The sequence below is a fragment of the Pongo abelii genome, chromosome 16 (genome assembly GCF_028885655.2).
Source record: "Pongo abelii isolate AG06213 chromosome 16, NHGRI_mPonAbe1-v2.0_pri, whole genome shotgun sequence".
In the NCBI taxonomy this organism is placed as follows: domain Eukaryota; kingdom Metazoa; phylum Chordata; class Mammalia; order Primates; family Hominidae; genus Pongo; species Pongo abelii.
Genome location: NC_072001.2, coordinates 22,610,640 through 22,628,983, shown reverse-complemented (window position 1 = coordinate 22,628,983; position 18,344 = coordinate 22,610,640). Strand labels below are relative to the sequence as shown.

Below are 18,344 nucleotides of genomic sequence, written 5' to 3'. Positions count from 1 at the left end.
ATCAACCTGAACCCCGTGCTGTGGAGGCCATAGTTTGGCATACTCTCCCAAAAACAAAATCCAAAGGCTTTTCTGACATCACAAAGAGCTATGAGAACAGGGAAGTGGCAGGCACACAGGGCCCTATATCCTCCGAGGGAGATGCAGGGCAGAGGTGCTCCTGAGACTGACTCCTCCTGTGCCCGTGGTCCACGGCACTAACCAAGGCTGGCTTCCCACCTGCTGGGTCTAGACCTCAGAAGCCTTCTCTACACTATGAGCCATGTGGATATCCCCAACTGACTAGCATTGCCACACACGTTAAAACCTGCCACCCAGCCCTGAGCCAAGTCAGGCTTCACCTAAACTAGACACGAGCACAGGGACTCATGAGGATCAGGCATGACTCCCTCTCTAGCCACCAAACAAATCTGAAAGCCCACAGTTAAGGAAAGAAATGGGTACACAAGTTACAGTTTAAATGTATGCATTTTACTCAAGTCCACTTCAACAAGTTAAAGACACTGGTTGAATGTCAGTAGCTTTATTAGACAAGTTATTTTTGAACTTAAAACTAATTTCCGGAAAATGTGTTGGAAGATGGTGCCAAACCATGTCACCAGAAAAACTAATGACAGAGGCAGCTGAACAGGGCTAGGACTCCAACTGGGCTTAAGCATCCACCTATGTCTAATTAGTGTAATTAAAATTTGTGGCAGTCATATACCGAAAGCCCAAGGAAAATACACTCGAAGCAAACCCACAAATAAGTCAGTGCTAAATCAGACATTATACCCAATGACATTTCTGGAACATTCTACAGTAGACCAAGACAAGTTAAGAAATAAATATAAAAGATGGAGAACCATCAGCAAATCTGTGTCCTCATACTTTTTTTCATTTCCATTTATCTGATCCATAGGAAAGTCTACCTGAGCCCAGCTAAATTTTGCCCATTTTGTACTCATGCTAATTATCATACATATAATATAAACAGAAGTATTTTACAAAGCACTCCTTTTGAGTTTTCTGAGACTTAAATATGAAGAGATCAAGATTCCATTTGAGTCTGCCAGCTCTAGGTTAGCTGCTAGCCTACAAGGATTCGAGCTGTTGAAGGTGGCAGAAGATCCAATTCCAGATAATCACAAGTTTTCCAGGAAAATCTCAAGTAATATTCACTATCAGAAAAAAAAATGAGGAAAAAAATGAATTATAGGAGGGAGGAGAGGCAAAGGGTGAGTTTCAAAAGGGCTGTCTGCTGCAGGCTTAAAGAAACAGAACAGCAGCCCAAATTAAACCATGTCCTGTCACTTCCCACAGCTGGCAGGAAAAATATGCAAGGACATACAGCAAGGGATGACATCTCCAGCAGAAACAAAATCTGGATGAGGTTGACTTCTTGCAACCCATCTTGAAATGTTTGGGGTGTGCTGAATGCTAGGCAATCATTTCCGTGCCTTCGAATTGTGGGGTTTAATAATAAAATTTCAAAACAATGCAACAATGCAAACAATCTCATCTTCATTTCAGAGCTATATTTGAATCTAGAAGAAACTGGAATATATTGGAAAGTTCAATTTCTTTCTTTGTCTCCATGTTCTAGGAGTGAATATTTGGGGCCTGCTTCAGCAAGGTCGAGAGAGGCACATCTGTCTGTCTGTACTGGAAGCCAAAAGCCCTAGGATTCCTTCAACAATCGATTGTTCTTATGTCCCCATGAGACAGACAAGACGGCTTTGCCTTTAAAGCCATGTGACTTGTCTACCTTGCCATGGGCTGGAAACAAGCCATCTGCAGGGAGTATCTTTAGTACATTAGGTTTACTTGAAGAAACAGACTTTCTGCCTAAGGCTAAACACAGAGGTACTGAGTTTCAATGCACCTTCTTCTACATCCACGCCAAACAGCTGATCCACTGGTTGGAGCCTTGCTCCTGTGAGTGCTGTTGTTCCAATTTTGGGTATTAAAGTAAAAACAATTTCCAGAAAGACTTTTCTTTGAAATATAATTTCAGTGAAATTAAATACATGGAAGTAAAGCGAGGTCATGGTTAAAGTTTGCAAAAAAATAAAAATAATAACTTTCCCAAGTTTTTTGTAAAGAGAACTATAGCGGCTTAAAATTAGAGAGGATTTTTTTTTTTTTTCTGTGAGTCAACTATATTCTTCAGTGATTCTTATTTTTGAGGGGTAATGCATTTTATGGCCTATATAAAATCTCTCCCAAATGCCTTTAAAAGCCTTAAAATATATGTCCCCATGTCCTGATAGTGAAGAAAGCAAATGTTCAATCAAGCATGCAGTTTCTTATTTATTATGTGATTCCCAAATTCTATTCCCTGAGCAGGTCTAATGTAGACAGACATAAAATATGAATCATTTTTCCCTTATGATTTTTGCCCATACACTTTTCTGTTACAACCCAGGCACCATTAAACCATGCATTTATGCCACAGAAACTATTTAGACTCTCACAAAAAAATGTGTCCCCCCACCATCAAAAACAGTTGTTGGAAGGCAATTGAAGACCTCAGCCAGGACTTGAGTGACCAGGCCTAGGAAGTGACCCCGACAGTCTATAGTGCTTTTCCCACATTTGGTGATTGGTCAACAGTAGAGGGCTAAGAGGCTAAGAAACTGAGTGTGAAGTGATAGTTAAGAGGCTGGAGAGCCTAGCTGAATGTTTGGCACTCTCACAGGGCTGAAATGACCTAATGAGAATTTGGATCCCAGGAAGGAGATGGGACCTTGGTGGGGACCCTGGAAGGGCCACTCCTAGGAGTCCAAATGAATAAAACATAGACCAGCTGTCACAAAACCTAAAACCTGCTTTGAACTAGCTTAGTCCCAAACCAGATGAAGGCGGTCTGCTCTTACTCCAATTGTGTGCCATAAAGTCAAAGTCATTACTCTCTGGAGGCAGATAAAAGTTTACTAGGCATGCCATAAGACAAGACAACACAGGACTAAACGAGAAAGTCCAAGAAAAAAAACAATAGAAACGTACATAGGTATTATAGTCCTCAGGTAGAAACTTTTTTTTTTTTTTTTGAGGTGTAGTCTCACTCTGTCAACCCAGACTGGAGGCAGTGGTGTGATATAGACTCACTGCAACCTCAGCCTCCCGCGTAGCTGGGATGACAGGCATGCGCAACCATGCCTGGCTAACTTTTTTAACGGGGTTTCATCATGTTGGCCAGGCTGGTCTTGAACTCCTGACTTAAGGTGAACCACCTGCCTAGGCCTCCCAAAGTGCTGCGATTACAAGTGTGGGCGACCACGCCAGGCCAGTATTTTGCCACAATTTAAAATAAATTTTCTTTTTTTTTTCTTTTTTTCAAGTTTGTTGTCAGACTATATTCACAAAGTTACACGGCGGCTTACACTTCTGTAGGCCTTGTTGACAGTGCCGGCTTTTAGATATTGATGATCTTCATCTTTTTCTTATCTCCTCGGTAGAAGAATGGGATGCAGGAGGTGCTGCCTAAGACTGGGCGCTCCTGGGCGTTCTTCCTTCCACCAAGCAGCTGCATCATCTGCTGTGCAGTGCGGTTGTCATGGGAATAACCCTTCCCGGCCTCTCGCGCAGGCTCCACGCTGCCAGGGTGGCTCCTATCAGAAAGGTCTTTGGAGGGAGGGAGGCAGGGCTCTGAGCACCGCTCCTCCTGCATCTTCTCCTCCTGCTCTCCCATCCTCTCCTTCTCCCGCATCTTCTCCTCCTGCCCCCGCATCTTCTTCTCCTCCTCCCGCATCTTCTCCTCCTGCCCCCACATCTTCTCCTGCTTCTGCATCTCCTCTTCCTTCTCCCGCAGCTCCTTTTCCTGCTCCCGAAGCCTTTCCTCCTGTATCCACATCTTCTCCTCCTCCTCGCGCATCTTCTCATCCTGATCCCACAGCCTCTCCTCCTTCAATCGCAGCCTCTCATCCTGCTCCCGCATCTGCTCCTCCAGCTCGTGCATCTGCTCCTCCTGCTTCCACATCTGCTCCTCCACCTCTCCCATCTGCTTCTCCTTCTTCCACATCTGCTTCTCCAGCTCACGCAGCTCCTTCTCCTGCTTCTGCATCTGCTCCTCCTGCTTCCTCATCTGCTCCTCCTGCTTCTGCATCTGCTCCTCCTGCTTCCAAATCTTCTCCTCCTTCTTCCGCATCTGCTCCTCCAGCTCGGGCCTCTGCTCTTCCTGCTTCCATGCCTGCTCCTCCTGCTTCTGCATCTGCTCCTCCTGCTTCCTCATCTGCTCCTCCTGCTTCCGCATCTGCTTCTCCAGCTCACGCAGCTCCTTCTCCTGCTTCCACAGCTGCACCTCCTGCTTCCTCATCTGCTCCTCCTGCTTCCGCATCTGCTCCTCCTGCTTCCTCATCTGCTCCTCCTGCTTCCTCATCTGCTCCTCCTGCTTCCACATCTGCACCTCCTGCTTCCGCATCTGCTCCTCCAGCTCATGCAGCTCCTTCTCCTGCTTCTGCAGCTTCTCCTCCTGTCTCCACATCTTCTTCTCCTGCTCCCACATCTTCTCCTCCTCCTCCCACATCTGCTTCTCCTGCTGCCACAGCCTCTCCTCCTGTCTCCACATCTTCTCCTCCTGCTCCCAAATCTTCTCTGCCTGCTCCCACATCTTCTCCTCCTCCTCCCACATCTGCTTCTCCTGCTGCCACAGCCTCTCCTCCTGTCTCCACATCTTCTCCTCCTGCTCCCAAATCTTCTCTGCCTGCTCCCACATCTTCTCCTCCTGCTCCCTCAACTGCTGCTCCTGCTCCTTCATCTTCTTTTCCTGCTCCCGCAGCTCCTTTTCCTGCTCCCACATGTGCTCCTGCTGCTCCCGCAGCTCCTTTTCCTGCTCCCACATGTGCTCCTGCTGCTCCCGCAGCTCCTTTTCCTGTGCCCACAGCTTCTCTCCTGTCTCCGCATCTTTTCCTCCTGCTTCCGTATCTTCTCCTCCTGATCCTGTAGCTTCTCCTCCTGCTTCCGTATCTTCTCCTTCTGATCCTGTAGCTTCTCCTCCTGCCTCCACATCTTCTCCTCCTGCAAAGTGTTGGTTTGAACCTGAAAAGGAAATAGACTCATAAGCTAGCTATATAAATGTAATCTATAAAATAACAGTTTTCATCTATGATTCTTTAAAAAGAAATTTTAAGCCCTAACCCTGAGGTTCTGATTTCCCAGACAGGTCCCCACTTTGTAGATTTTTAGCACACTCTAGAGGATTCTATGGTGGGACCAGAACAAGGACCCAAATTTTCCAACTCTTGGCTGGACCCTCCCCATACCCTGCATGATCCCTAGACCATGGTCCCAGCTGGATGGGGCTCCCACAACCCTGAGGGCTGCAGTCTCTCACCTGTGGCAGCAGGATTTTGTCCTTCTCCAGCTTCCTTTTTAGCCCCTTGATGTGGAGCTGGATCTCAGACTTTTCAGATTCTACGAGTCGAAGTTTTTCTTGTAGTTTGGCATTTTTCTCCTTCAGCTCCTCATTGGTTATGCTATAGCCAGAGGCAGTAGAGAAAGGAATGAATGAAGAACAGAAAGGACCGCTTTGGTGATCGACCCTCTACCCTCACCCCACAACCACAGAATCATGGCACTGGAAGGGACCCCAGGAATTAAAAGTCCCAGGTGGCAGGCCAGAGAGAGGACATGAGTTGCCTGAGGCTACCCCATGAGTCAGTGGCACAGGAGGCACTAGAGCTTCCCTGCACACACATGAAAACCTGTATGAGCCACTCACCATGCTCACGTGTACCCCCCATCTCCCAGCACACCACCCCCACTAAGGGCTCCCAGACCTCCCATCCCAACTTCCCCCATCCTACATGTTCCTATACAGCTCCAGACTCAAGGTGTCCCTCTCATTTGTTAACTCCTCGATGTACTGCAAATAGAGAAAGGTCAAGTCAGGATAGAGCAGGCAGAGGAGCAGCTGGCCGACCAGTAATGACAGCTACAGTGACTACTCCACAGTAACTCTTGCTCCCTCTCAATCACACCCGACATGTTCTCAAGACATTTCCAAGCCCATGGTCTCATTTGTTTTCCTTTCTTTCTTTCTTTTTTTTTTTTTTTGAGATGGAGTTTCTCTCTTGTTGCCCATGCTGGAGTGCACAGGCGCGATCTCACCTCATCGCAACCTCCGCCTCCTGGGTTCAAGTGATTCTTCTGCCTCAGCCTCCTAAGTAGCTGGGATTACAGGCATGCACCACCGCACCTGGCTCTCACTTGTTTTTCAAAGAACTCAGTAAGGGTGGAAGGGACACGGAAAGAGATTGAATTGATAGCTGGCTAACAGGGGCCCAGAGAGATCAGATAATATTGCTATTGCTATTACTCTTATTACTACCACTGTTGGAACCTTTATTGAGTGCTTCACCAGGCACTATGCTAACAATCCCATTTAATCCTCACAACCTCCATAGGAGATGGTTACCATTATTATCTCTATTGTGTAGATGAAAAACATGGGGTATTAGAGGTTAAGTGCTGCCTAAGATCACTTAGAGCTGGGATTTCAAAACGCAAGTATATCTGATTCTCTAAGCCCATTCTTTCGCTGGGGGTAGGGACACAGATAAGGAGAAGGAAATTAATCCTTTGTTCATTTTTGAAAGAACGGTACATTGGCATAGTCCAAACCTCAGAAGGTACAGAAGGGAAATATCTCCCCCCAACACTGTTCCTATCTCCTGAGTTTTTACGAATCCTTACAAACATGTTTTATGTATATTACCATAATACATACACACACACGTATGTGTGTTCCCTCTCTCTACACAAATGCTAACATACTAAAGATACTCTTCTGTACTTTCATGGTACAAGTACCCTAACCCCCACCTAGGATTTGACCAAGGGTGCAGCCAAGTATGGGCAGGGTGGGCACTTGGCCTCGGAGCTCTGTGTCCAGTGCTTGCTCCCCACAGCACCCCACAACTCACCCACAGCAGCTGACTCAGCCCTAACCTGTCTCTAACAACCACACACAAAAGCAGCAAGAAATGGCCCATGCTGTCTTCTGGGCAGGACACTGCATCCTGCAGAAGGGACCTTTAGGCTCATTCCTCTATCTGCAAAGCTGGGCTCCCATGGGACCGTGCAGGTGATTGGACTCACCCTGTCTGCCTTCTTGTGCTGTATGGACACAGAGGAGAGAGCCGGCTGTAACTCTCCTTCAAAGTGCCAGGAATGATGCAGGTGGTCTGCCAGATAATGGGACTCTCCTGGAATAAGAGAGGTTGAGATGCGGCCCAAAGGACTCCCCCAAAGGCCTGTGAAAGTGCGAGGTTGAGGGATGATGGGGTGCCCAGATTCCCACCTTCAAATTTCCCGGCAGCATCCTGGCTGTAATAGAGCACTGTCTCCAGTTCAATTTTCTGACACATAAGGATTTCTACGGTATGATCCTGGGCCTTTGGGAGAAAAGACAAGCAAGTGCTGAAAGAGAAGCAAAGAAACCTCATCCAGAGGACAGGAGGGAACTTCACCCCCTCCACTCACCTCTAGCTGCCTCCTTAGGGCTTGCTGGTGTTGATGGCTCACCTTCTTTTCCTATAGGAAGAGGAAGAAAGAGCTCCTACTAGGGGGAGGCAGAGATCCACAGCAAGAGACATGCCCCCAGAATGGCCCCCTGCCCCAGGACAGGCCCACCCATGGGACCAGTTTATCAGGGACCCTGTGGGGATGGGGTGGAATAAGGGGGGTGAGCCTTCTTCCCCAGGCTAGGAGTGGGGGAGATGAGACTTGGGCCTCTACATCTGAGTGCCCCCAAACCCAGCAGTCATGTCATGAGCAAAGAAAGAAACCATGTTACTTCTTTCAGCTGAGCTCGGTTCTGTTGTTTCTGTGGGGAGAGTCAAAGGAAGGTGACTGAGGGTAGCCCCCTCAACTCTATTCCCCAGGCCAGGAAGTGGTAGGCAGGGGTCAGGAATGGATTTTAAGGGCAAAGTTCTCAGACCCAATGGGAACACGAACTGGTCAACTCTCCTCAACTCCCAAAGAAGAAGGATTTGGGTCTTTGTTGGTTTTTGCCCACAGCCACGGAACTCAAAGTCTGAAACTAGATTCTCTTGAAAAGACAGTAACAGAAACCTTCGGAGATGGAGTGTGAGAAAAGCCCACCCTTCTGCCAGCTTGTGATTGAGAAAGGTGCATTCATTCAGCAAACGTTGAGCACATACGGGCCAGGGACAGCTCCTCACAGCAGGGATAGAGGTCAGAAAAGGCAGAGAGGAGCCCTTGGCCCCGAGGTTTCCATTCTAGTGGGCCTTTAACTGTTGGGCTCTCAGAGCTAACAGAAACCTCTGATACTCTCTAACTCTACCTCAGGAAATGCAAGCCCAAGAAGGAGAGTTTACAGCCGGCCCTGGACTAGGGATTAACATAAAAACACAATGATAAATCTCATTTAAACTTCACAAATACAAGTAAAACAATACCACTCCTGTTTTACAGATGTGAAAAGAGAGGCCCAAAGAGCTCAAGCTATTTGCCCTAAATCATATCCCTAGGAGATGGAGAGGTAGGATTCAAACCCAGAACTCTTAACCAGTACCTGGCAGTTCTTCCACAATCTTAACAATTACCCTCCACCACCCCTTGGGCCCTCTGTCCCCAAGGAGCCTGGCCAGCCAAGACTCACATCCTCAGGTGAGTGGCAACCATCAGAAGTGGTTGTCTCAGGGTTAGTGCCATTATTTATTTTCTTCTTTTTGGCGTCGCTTGCTCCTGCACCAACACTAGGGCTGGTCTGGGCATGATGGTCTCTCAACTGTGGAAAGGAAGAGCAGTGATACTCATGAGAACTACAAGATCCTACAGTCACATCCTGCTTTACAGTTTATACTAAATACTCTTATAGCCCATCTGATTTAATGCCACCAACTGTAGGAAATGTTGTCACAATCCTCAGCCTTCACCCATAATTATAAAAGACACTCAGAGAAACGGTCAGTTCACATTGGAAGCTTCACTAATCTATACATTTTTGTGGACCTATTTTGACCTATGCAACTTTCTTGGCATTCACTTTAAGTGCTTTATGCTTAATCAAATGGCCTTTCTTCAATATTTTTTCCAAAGCATCTCAATATTTATAAAATTATACATCTCATGCAGTTTTTAAAGAACTAAAGAGATCCTTCAAACGTACATATAGAATAAAAAGTCATGTTATCTTTGTTTGCATGCTCATCTTGGGAAGGAATATACTACTCAAGATTACTTTTTTTTTTTTTTTGAGATGGGGTCTCACTCTGTCACCAGGCTGGAGTGCAGTGGCACGATCTCAGCTCACTGCAACCTCTGCCTCCTGGGTTCAAGAGATTCACCTGCCTCAGCCTCTTGAGTAGCTGGGATTACAGGCACATGCCACCACATCCAACTATTTTTGTATTTTTAGTAGAGATGGGGTTTCACCATGTTGGCTAGGAAGGTCTCAATCTCCTGACCTCGTAATCTGCCTGCCTCGGCCTCCCAAAGTGATTGGATTACAGGCATGAACCACTGCACCAGGATTACTTCTTAAATTAAAAGCATGCTGGAATTGGTTCAACAAGGATTTAAGACGGCTGTTCTAAACAGGTTTTGCTAATGATATTCCGAGTCATCTGACACAGTAATGAAAGTAAAAAGTTCTTGTTGGTATAATAATGATTCTGAGATATTAGTAATGCATATTATTGAGAAGCTGCCCTACAGGTATTTAGAAACCCTGGACAAGGGAGAGGCAGTAGATTTCAACCAACATATTCTGAGGAAGCAGCTTCAAATGTGACAGCATATCTTGTGTTTAGGTCAGTTGGTCTAAGGTAACTCATGTGTAAATCATAAAGCTTTAGAGATGGTCTTGAGGAGAAATGTGTAATAACATAGGTGTCAGGAAAACTACTATGAACCACTCTGTATAAAAGGTGCTGGGAGAGTAATTTACTTTGGCCTGTAAGGCTCAGGTTAACAGAGGGAAGAACAGCAAACAAACCCTGAGAACCATATAGGAGTGAATGACAGACAGGGATACTAGCATCTATTATCAAAGGACCCAGAGGAAATGGGAAAGAATAAAGAAGAGCTGAGTAAGTCAGTGTTCAGTAGGTTTTAAAAGAAGGTAACTATCAAAGAAGAGGAATATTGATCTCACAAACATCCTTTCACCTGGAGAGTAAAGATGGCATCAGAAGGAGCACAGGCAAATGGAAATCTTGGTCCCTCTAGCATTGTCTTATTTCTTCACAAAGTAAAATTTTGTTGAAGACTCAAATCAGCCCAATAATTTCCTGGCCTGGTGTACATTGTGAAAGATAATATTTCACAGTGTTCTATGGGTGTATTTGTGCTTTTTTCTTTAAAAATACAAAAAAAAAGTTTTTAATTTTCACAGGAGTAATTCATCATCATTATAAAATTTAAGCTAATATAGAAAACTTTGTGATTAAATAAAAACTTTACACATTTCAATGCTAAACATCCCTCATAGGGCTTTTATCACTGTTTACCCACCATTTGTTCATGTCCCTGCACCAGGCATGTGCCCTTAGACAGTTGAAACCTACTTAGATGTATCTGCTATTCTAGACCTATATCTGGTGTTTAGATGCTTAGTTCGGCTCTTCTAATTCAAGGAATATTAATCTTTAATGCATTGAATCCTGAGTACCATTATGTAAGTTTCTGCTTCTTGAACCCTATTTAGGAGACCCCTATTTAGTTCTATCAGGAGAGAATTTAAACAACAAAAGGAACCTGGTGATGTTTTTAAATCATTGATTTTTTTAAACCCCATATAATTTCAATTCATACTAAAAAAGTTAATATTCTAATTTATACATTAAGTACCAGTATCTTTTGATACATATATACAAGAGGCAGCATGAAAACCAGTGTTTACTTTTGGTGCAAACTGGCTTCCTTTTAGGGCTGCTCTCACCTGCTTTCACTCATGCATTCATCCAAGTGTTCAGTATCATACTGATTTTTAGCTGTTCCCTCCAGCTTTCCTAGAAGTATGCAATCACCGCTCCCTTCCATTATAATTCTTTCTCAATCAATACTACTTTTCCTTCTGAGTAACTTATCCTTTCTAACCATTAGGAAAAAAATACGACGAGTTGATTAAACCACTTAAGAGTTGAGTGGAAAGGCTTATTCCTCCAAAATTGCACTTAAATATTAATGGAGGAGACTGTGAATTCACAGCCATCTAAGCACCACGACGGCCTCCTCTTCTATATTGTACCCTGCATTTAAGCAGTTTTCATCACATACACACAAATGCACACGGATGCATACCCACACGCACACTCCAACTTTTCCTTTCCATTTTTATTGTTAGTATCCTACTTGTTTAAGGCAGTAACACCCCATATGTTTTAATGAGTTTTTTTTCTTTCTCTCTACTCAAATCCATTTTATGATGTAGACCAGGGATTGAGAAGCGTTTCCTGTCCAGGGACAGATAGTAAATATTTTTGGCTTTGCAGGTGGCACAGTCTCTGTCAAAGCCATAGACATTATGTAATGAATGAGGATGGCTATATTCCAATAAAACTTTGTTTACATGAATGAGCTGCAGACTAGATTTGGCCCATCAGCAGTAGTTTGTTGAGGCTGGATCTACATAAACCCTACTGATTGCAGATTTTCTCACATTACTTATTACTTAAAAATAAAATCAATCATCTCATTTCTTCAACAAACTTAAATAATTTGTCCTAAGTGCAAGACATCTATTTAATTGTCCTGTGATTTCACTACACAATAAGATGTTAAATTTAGGCTGACAATTGAGACACATTTTCCCATTGTCTTTTTCATATGCTCGCAATCTAGTGAAAATAAACTATTGACTTCTTTATATGTCTAATGAAATATTTTGCTTCCTTTCTAATGTTAATCTCTATATGTTACTATCCAAAGTCCAACTCACATATACCTTTCCTCAAATGCTAATTGGATGAATTTCTCCATTAGGAAAAATTTCACAACATTCTACTTTGCACTATACCATTTTGAGGGCATCACCATTTTGAGGGTTCATCTCAGTGTCTAGTACAGATAACATAATGTCTTACACATCACAGATGCTCAGAAAGTAATTGTTAATGCTTAAATAAAACAACTCTGCCAATGGTTTTCCTACTGACTTGAACTAAAAATCTTGTTCATTTACCGCTTCTCCCTCTCCTTTTCTCCCTTTCCCCCTGCCTTTCTCTCTCCCATCTCTCTATCCTCCTCTCACCCCCATCATTGGTAGGTCCTATAAAATCTTACTTTATCGAATCTCACATTTATCTTTTACATCATTCACACTGCTACCATCCAAATTCAGATCTTTCATACCTCTTCAATGGACTATTAAAATAGTCGAATTCCTTTCTGTCATTATCTCCATGCGAAACCATCTTTATTATTTATCTATTTATATGTAACATATCACTCCCAAACTTAGCATTTTAAAACACACATTATTTCAATTTTTGTTGGTGGGAATCCACATGTGGATCAGCTGTGGCCTCTGACTCTCACTCTTTTAAAAGTCTGCAGTCACCTTAAGGCTGGACAGGGAATAATGTATTTGCAGACTCACTCACATAGTTTTTGGCTTTAGTTTTATGCCACGTGTTGTGCTGTAAACTCCCTTGGTTCCTTGTCACGTGGGCCTCTCCACAAAGCATCACACAACATGGTAACTCTTTATCAAAGCAAGCAAGCGAGAGTGCAAGAGGGAATGCCAGCAAGAGTTGGGGGTGGCTAGCAAGGGGCAAGACGTAGTTCCTTGTTGCCTAACCAAGGAAGTAACACAGCATTACTTTTGTTGAATTCTGTTTCTTAGCAGCAAGCCACCAGGTCTAGCTCATACTCAAGAAGGGGAGATAATACAAGATATCGGGAGGTGGAATCAGAAACATGGGAGCTGTGTCAGAAGCCACCCATCCCACCATTCCAGATAGTTATCACTTTCTTCTATTATGTTATTTTTCTCTCCTTAGAACACTTAAATGACCTAGAGTAGCGGTCTCTACAGTTTTTTTTTTATCCTGCTCTTCACTCCCAGAGTATATTAGTTGATGCAACAGTTAGTCTCTCTTCATTATCACCAAACTCACACACAACTCGTGCATGTGGTAGATGCTCTGTGTGTGCGTAAGTCTGACTCTTCAGAATCCATGTTATTGACATGTGGGTGACTATTTTTATCCGTGAGCCATTCAATTTCCACTTTCCTCATTCTCAATGGTCAAAAGTGTTGATTGCTTTCTACTCTCTACTTATTGTCACCTGGCTTCTGTAACAATGTTCCTGCCTATACTTTTTTCCTTTTTGCAATGTCATTTTCTGCTTTCTTGTGTAATTTCAAGTAAAAAGAACTTTTTAAAAACAGTTTCTACTATGGGGTCCTCCTGAAAAGTGTGACTTCTCTGCCCAAAACAGTTGTAACATCCAGCTCTTTTCAGTAATTTTTCCTAGTTGGAACTCAAAGAGCAACACAAGAGAACTAATTTTTTTTTCATTCTGTCCAGAGTAAGATGGGAGGGCTGATAATTCTGGAAAACTATTGCAGGGATTGCTAAGATTTTATTGCATGAATACGTCTGTCTTTCTTCGGATACCTTTTTTTTTTAAAGCACAAAGTTAACTGTAATAAGGATGGTTATTTATATTGTTTATTTATATGTACCTTTGAGATTTCAATTTTGTTAAATGAATATTTATTAAGTCCTTATGCACTAGAAAACAGAGAAACAAAACTGAAAACAAAAACCTAAATTGGGAGGATTTTTCAGTACTACTGTAACTATATGCAAACTCAAAGCAGTTTTTTTGTGTTCAGTGGCGCTCTGAAATCCTCTTCTGGATACCTTGCCAAGTCCAGTATTGTGGAAGATGGCGTTATGGTCCAGATCACTGCAGAGAACATGGATTCCTTGAGGCAGGCACTGCTAGAGATGAGGGACTTCACCATCACCTGTGGGAAGGCAGACGCGGAGGAACCCCAGGAGCACATCCACATCCAGTGGGTGGATGATGACAAAAACGTTAGCAAGGGTGACCTAAGTCCTATAGATGGGAAGTCCATGGAGACTGTAACAAATGTGAAGATATTCCATGGATCAGAATATAAAGCAAATGGAAAAGTCATCAGATGGACAGAGGTGTTTTTCCTAGAAAACGGTTCCCAGGATTTCCTAGAAATCCTAGTGCTGGGATTACAAGAAAACGATTACCAGCACAATTGCCTCGGTGATCCTACAGATCACAGTAGATGGAGCATGTTGCCAAGGCTTTTTGCCTTGCTCCTGAAGCTTCTGAAGGAAGATGGAATGACCAAACTGGGACTACGTGTGACACTTGCCTCAGATCGGGTTGGCTATCAAGCAGGGAGCCATGGCCAGCCCCCTTCCTCACAGTACATGAATGATTTGGACAGCGCCTTGGTGCCGGTGATCCATGGAGGGGCCTGCCAGCTCAGTGAGGGCCCTGTCGTCATGGAACTCATTTTTTATATTCTGGAAGCCGGGCGCGGTGGCTCATGCCTGTAATCCCAGCACTTTGGGAGGCTGAGGCGGGTGGATCACAAGGTCAGGAGATGGAGACCATCCTGACTAACACAGTGAAATCCCGTCTCTACTAAAAAATACAAAAAATTAGTTGGGCATGGGGGCGGGCGCCTGCAGTCTCAGCTACTCGGGAGGCTGAGGCAGGAGAATGGCGCGAACCCGGGAGGTGGAGCTTGCAGTGAGCCGAGATTGCGCCACTGCACTCCAGCCTGGGCGACTGAGCAAGACACCGTCAAAAAAAAAAAAAAAAAAGTTAAATTAAGCTTTTGTTAACACTATTAAATGGGGCGGGGAAAGGGTGGGAGTGGGGGTTTGGGGGATGGGTGGGAAAGGGTGGTTGCGGGGACAGATGTTTCATAATTCTAAGTCTTCTATGCATTGTCCACCAAGAAGATCTGGGCAGCTTCTGTTCCTGCACAACAGTTATGCTATCCTTACAGCTAATCCCCTTCTGTTACTGTTTAGACAGTAATTCCGCTCCTCTCTCAAGATTTACTTACGGTCATGTGCTCTGAAATGCTCAAATGGGCACAACCATCACCAAGGGTGCGATGGGAGAGCAGAGGGGAAATAAAATATGAAGCATCAGTTAAAAATAATAATACTAATAATTTGAAAAATGTTTAATGAAGACATAACTTTGTAGAAAAAGATACACCTAAGTAAGGTTATTCAAAATTAAGAATATATTTGGTAATATATGCTTTGAATTAATTTTTGATGTGTTTCTTATATATATATTTAAAAAGCAAATGTATGAACTTTAATCATTTTTTATTCATAGGAAATGTATAGGGGTTCATAAATTTTGTCACTATACTTCTCTGACCTTATATATTCAGTTTTGTCCCCTTGTTTACAATCTAACTGAGCTGTAAAGGTGTAACCATTAACCAGTCAAAGTGAACATTAAAAGGTCAGTGCATTATATATTTTAGCTGCTTCCCAAAAAAATGTGTAAGGCATTCAAATTTTGGCACATTTTTGCAAGTCCAAACTTGTAAAATAAATCTGTGATGACATAAATGAGACTCTGGCTCCCTGTAAATTTTGTAAAAAACATGAGAAGAAAGTTCAATTCCCTGTCTTTCCCTTTTTATTATATTTTAAAGTCAGTCTCCAAAATTCTAGTAAGTTGATATAGGAAGTACTCCAGTTATCAATGCCATAACAATCTTATAAATATTTCCCAGGCTGCAAGTTTCAAAATAAGAACTTCCTTCCTATTTACAAATTAGCACATGGACATACTTTGGAATTATTTGTGGTTATGAAATAACTTTTTATTTTTGCAAATATTTGTATCAATAACTTCTTTCCTGCCTCAGCCTCCCAAAGTAACTGGAATTACAGGTGCCCACCACCAAAACCAAAGAGTGTTTATTTATTTTTTATTTTTTTTTTATGTAGAGACAGGGTTTCTACATGTTGGCCAGGCTGGTCTCAAACTCCTGACCTCAGGTGATCCCGTCTTTCTCGGTCTCCCAAAGTGCTAGGATTACAAGCATGAGCCACCCCACCCAGCCAGTGTCAATAACTTCTATCATGACAATTATCTATTTTGGCCATCAGTTATTTGTAAATAAGTGATAAGACATTTTGCCCTCATATCTATTTGTGATCAAAGGAAAACCAGTATCAAAGAATATTTATTTTCTGCATGATCAATGTGATTGGAATATATATAGTGTCTATATTCTTTGTGTTATTAGTGTGAAAAATAATAAGCAAATTGTGTTTTAAATCATTTGTAAAAATTGTTTTTGTTGCCCATATATTTTAACCATCCTGAAGAGAAGGCTAAAAAAGATTTTTGCCTCTTTTTTTTTTGAAATGGAGTCTCGCTCTGTCACCCAGGATGGAGCGCAGTAGCGCAATCTCGGATCACTGCAGCTCCGCCTCCCAGGTTCACGCCATTCTCCTGCCTCAGCCTCCTGAGTAGCTGGGACTACAGGTGCCCACTGCCAGGCTAATTTTTTTGTATTTTTAGTAGAGGCGGGGTTTCACTGTGTTAGCCAGGATGGTCTCGATCTCCTGACCTCGTGATCCACCCTCCTCGGCCTCCCAAAGCACTGGGATTACAGGCGTTAGGCCACCGCGCCCGGCCAGGTTTTTGCCTTTTTAAGAATGAATGTAAGGAATAAAATTAGATGGCTAAAAATGTGGGGGTGGGGAGGGGAAGACTGGCCTATTGATTAGGAGAAGGCCAGGAGTAAAGTCTGCCGGTAACGTTAAAGATATGAAACCATAACCATTGTTACACAATTTTATCCACTGCATAACAGCAATGGATGCTGTTTCTGCGCTGAATGGAAGGTGAGGTCATAGCAAGAAAACTGCCTACAAGGCCTCGTTTACAGGGAAGTTTGGAGAAGCTGGAGAAACTCTGAGAAAAAGCATATATGATGGTTGAAATTAAACCATCTACAGAAAGTATGTTCTAAGGTGTTAGGATAAGCACCTAATTAAGCGCCAGCAGGCTGAAGCAAGCAGAGGCATAATTGGAGCTACGTGTTCACACTGCGCTGTGACTGAGAAGAAGCTGAAGGCAGTATCTCTTCAGAAGTTTCAGGCATCCGGGCCTTTAAGAGGCCAAGAAGTCTGTGGCTGCTAAAAGCAAAAGGGCTAGCAGATTTTAAAAAATAAATAAATAAATAAATAAAAATAAAAAACATTGATTTTTAAAATCTAGAAAACATCACTGCGAGCGCAAGGTAAATTGTCACTGCAAAGATAAAAGGCACCCTAATTTCCTAAGCTTCCTGTTCTCCACATACAATTTATTTTTTAAGATTTCTGGGCAAAAGTAATTACTGCTTGATCTGCACCTAAAACTATTTTAATTGCTGTATTTCTGTATACCATGTGATAAGTGGAACATTGCTGCTATCACTGGACGAATGTCACAGAGTCAGTAGATATGTGATTTGTTGCAAGTTGCTTCTAGCAAAGGCTGAAGTTTCTTTCTTCTCTGACCTTGATTATGATAACTGAATGAGGTAATTGGATGAAAATATCCTTACTTTCATTTCAATCTTAATTTTTTTCTTTAAAAATGTTATAAGCAAATACATTTGGCACTTTCGTCACCTTTCAGCAATGTTTTCAGAAAATACACACTTTTCACTGGGCCATTATCCTATTTAAAAGGAGCCATGAATATCTTGTGAATGAGAGAAAAGGAGGTCAGGCACTAAGAAGATGTGATGACATTTGGAAGTCTGAAAGTGAATAGAATTGTCCTGACAGTCTAGCTAAGGAGAAGAGACCCACCACTCTGAGTACTCACAATGCCAACGTAGTGGCAGTTTTTCCAAAAATCACTATGGATGATAAGAACTGGGAAGAGAAGCAGAAATCAAGAAGATTGAAAAGTTGCATATGGAAACAGCTATGTGGGTCAACCTTCCACATACTTCCCCTATCGCCTCCGTTGCCTATAGCCTTTGCCCAAAGGATAAAGTCACATAAATATTCTTGAGAACAACATGATTTGTCCAGAAAAGGCTCAGTGAGACATAGCTGAATGATAGTTAGATTTGACGGGTTAATTTAGCAATTACTTGTGTGACTTCTCATCAAAGAGCAGATGTGAGTTACAGCATCATCATAAATTATGGTGAACAGAGATGCAGACCTGAACCAGAACTTCCACCCAACCCCCACAAACGTGTCTCCCCACCGTGTGACTAAGTCCATTGTCTCTGGAACAACTGGTAGGAAAGTGTGAGTGGGATCATCAAATCAACTACAAGAAAATCGAACAAAGGATTCTGAAGAGTAGAACTGAGGTTACAACAGAAATGTATTCAATAATATGGAAAA

The 18,344-nt window shown here is 42.9% G+C and overlaps 1 protein-coding gene across 1 annotated transcript; it reads right to left on the bottom strand.

Annotated features, from left to right (window-relative positions):
• Positions 1-2,882: 2,882 nt before the first annotated feature.
• On the bottom strand, positions 2,883-10,663 carry LOC129050357 (golgin subfamily A member 6-like protein 7). Its single transcript, XM_063716521.1, has 10 exons — positions 10,117-10,663; positions 8,606-8,734; positions 7,778-7,807; positions 7,465-7,515; positions 7,283-7,376; positions 7,081-7,187; positions 5,787-5,845; positions 5,315-5,456; positions 4,885-5,019; positions 2,883-4,780 (listed from the first exon to the last, which is right to left on the bottom strand). Exons 1-10 carry the CDS (start codon positions 10,177-10,179, stop codon positions 3,398-3,400), a joined length of 2,193 nt encoding a protein of 730 aa, XP_063572591.1. The 5' UTR covers positions 10,180-10,663; the 3' UTR covers positions 2,883-3,397.
• Positions 10,664-18,344: the final 7,681 nt, after the last annotated feature.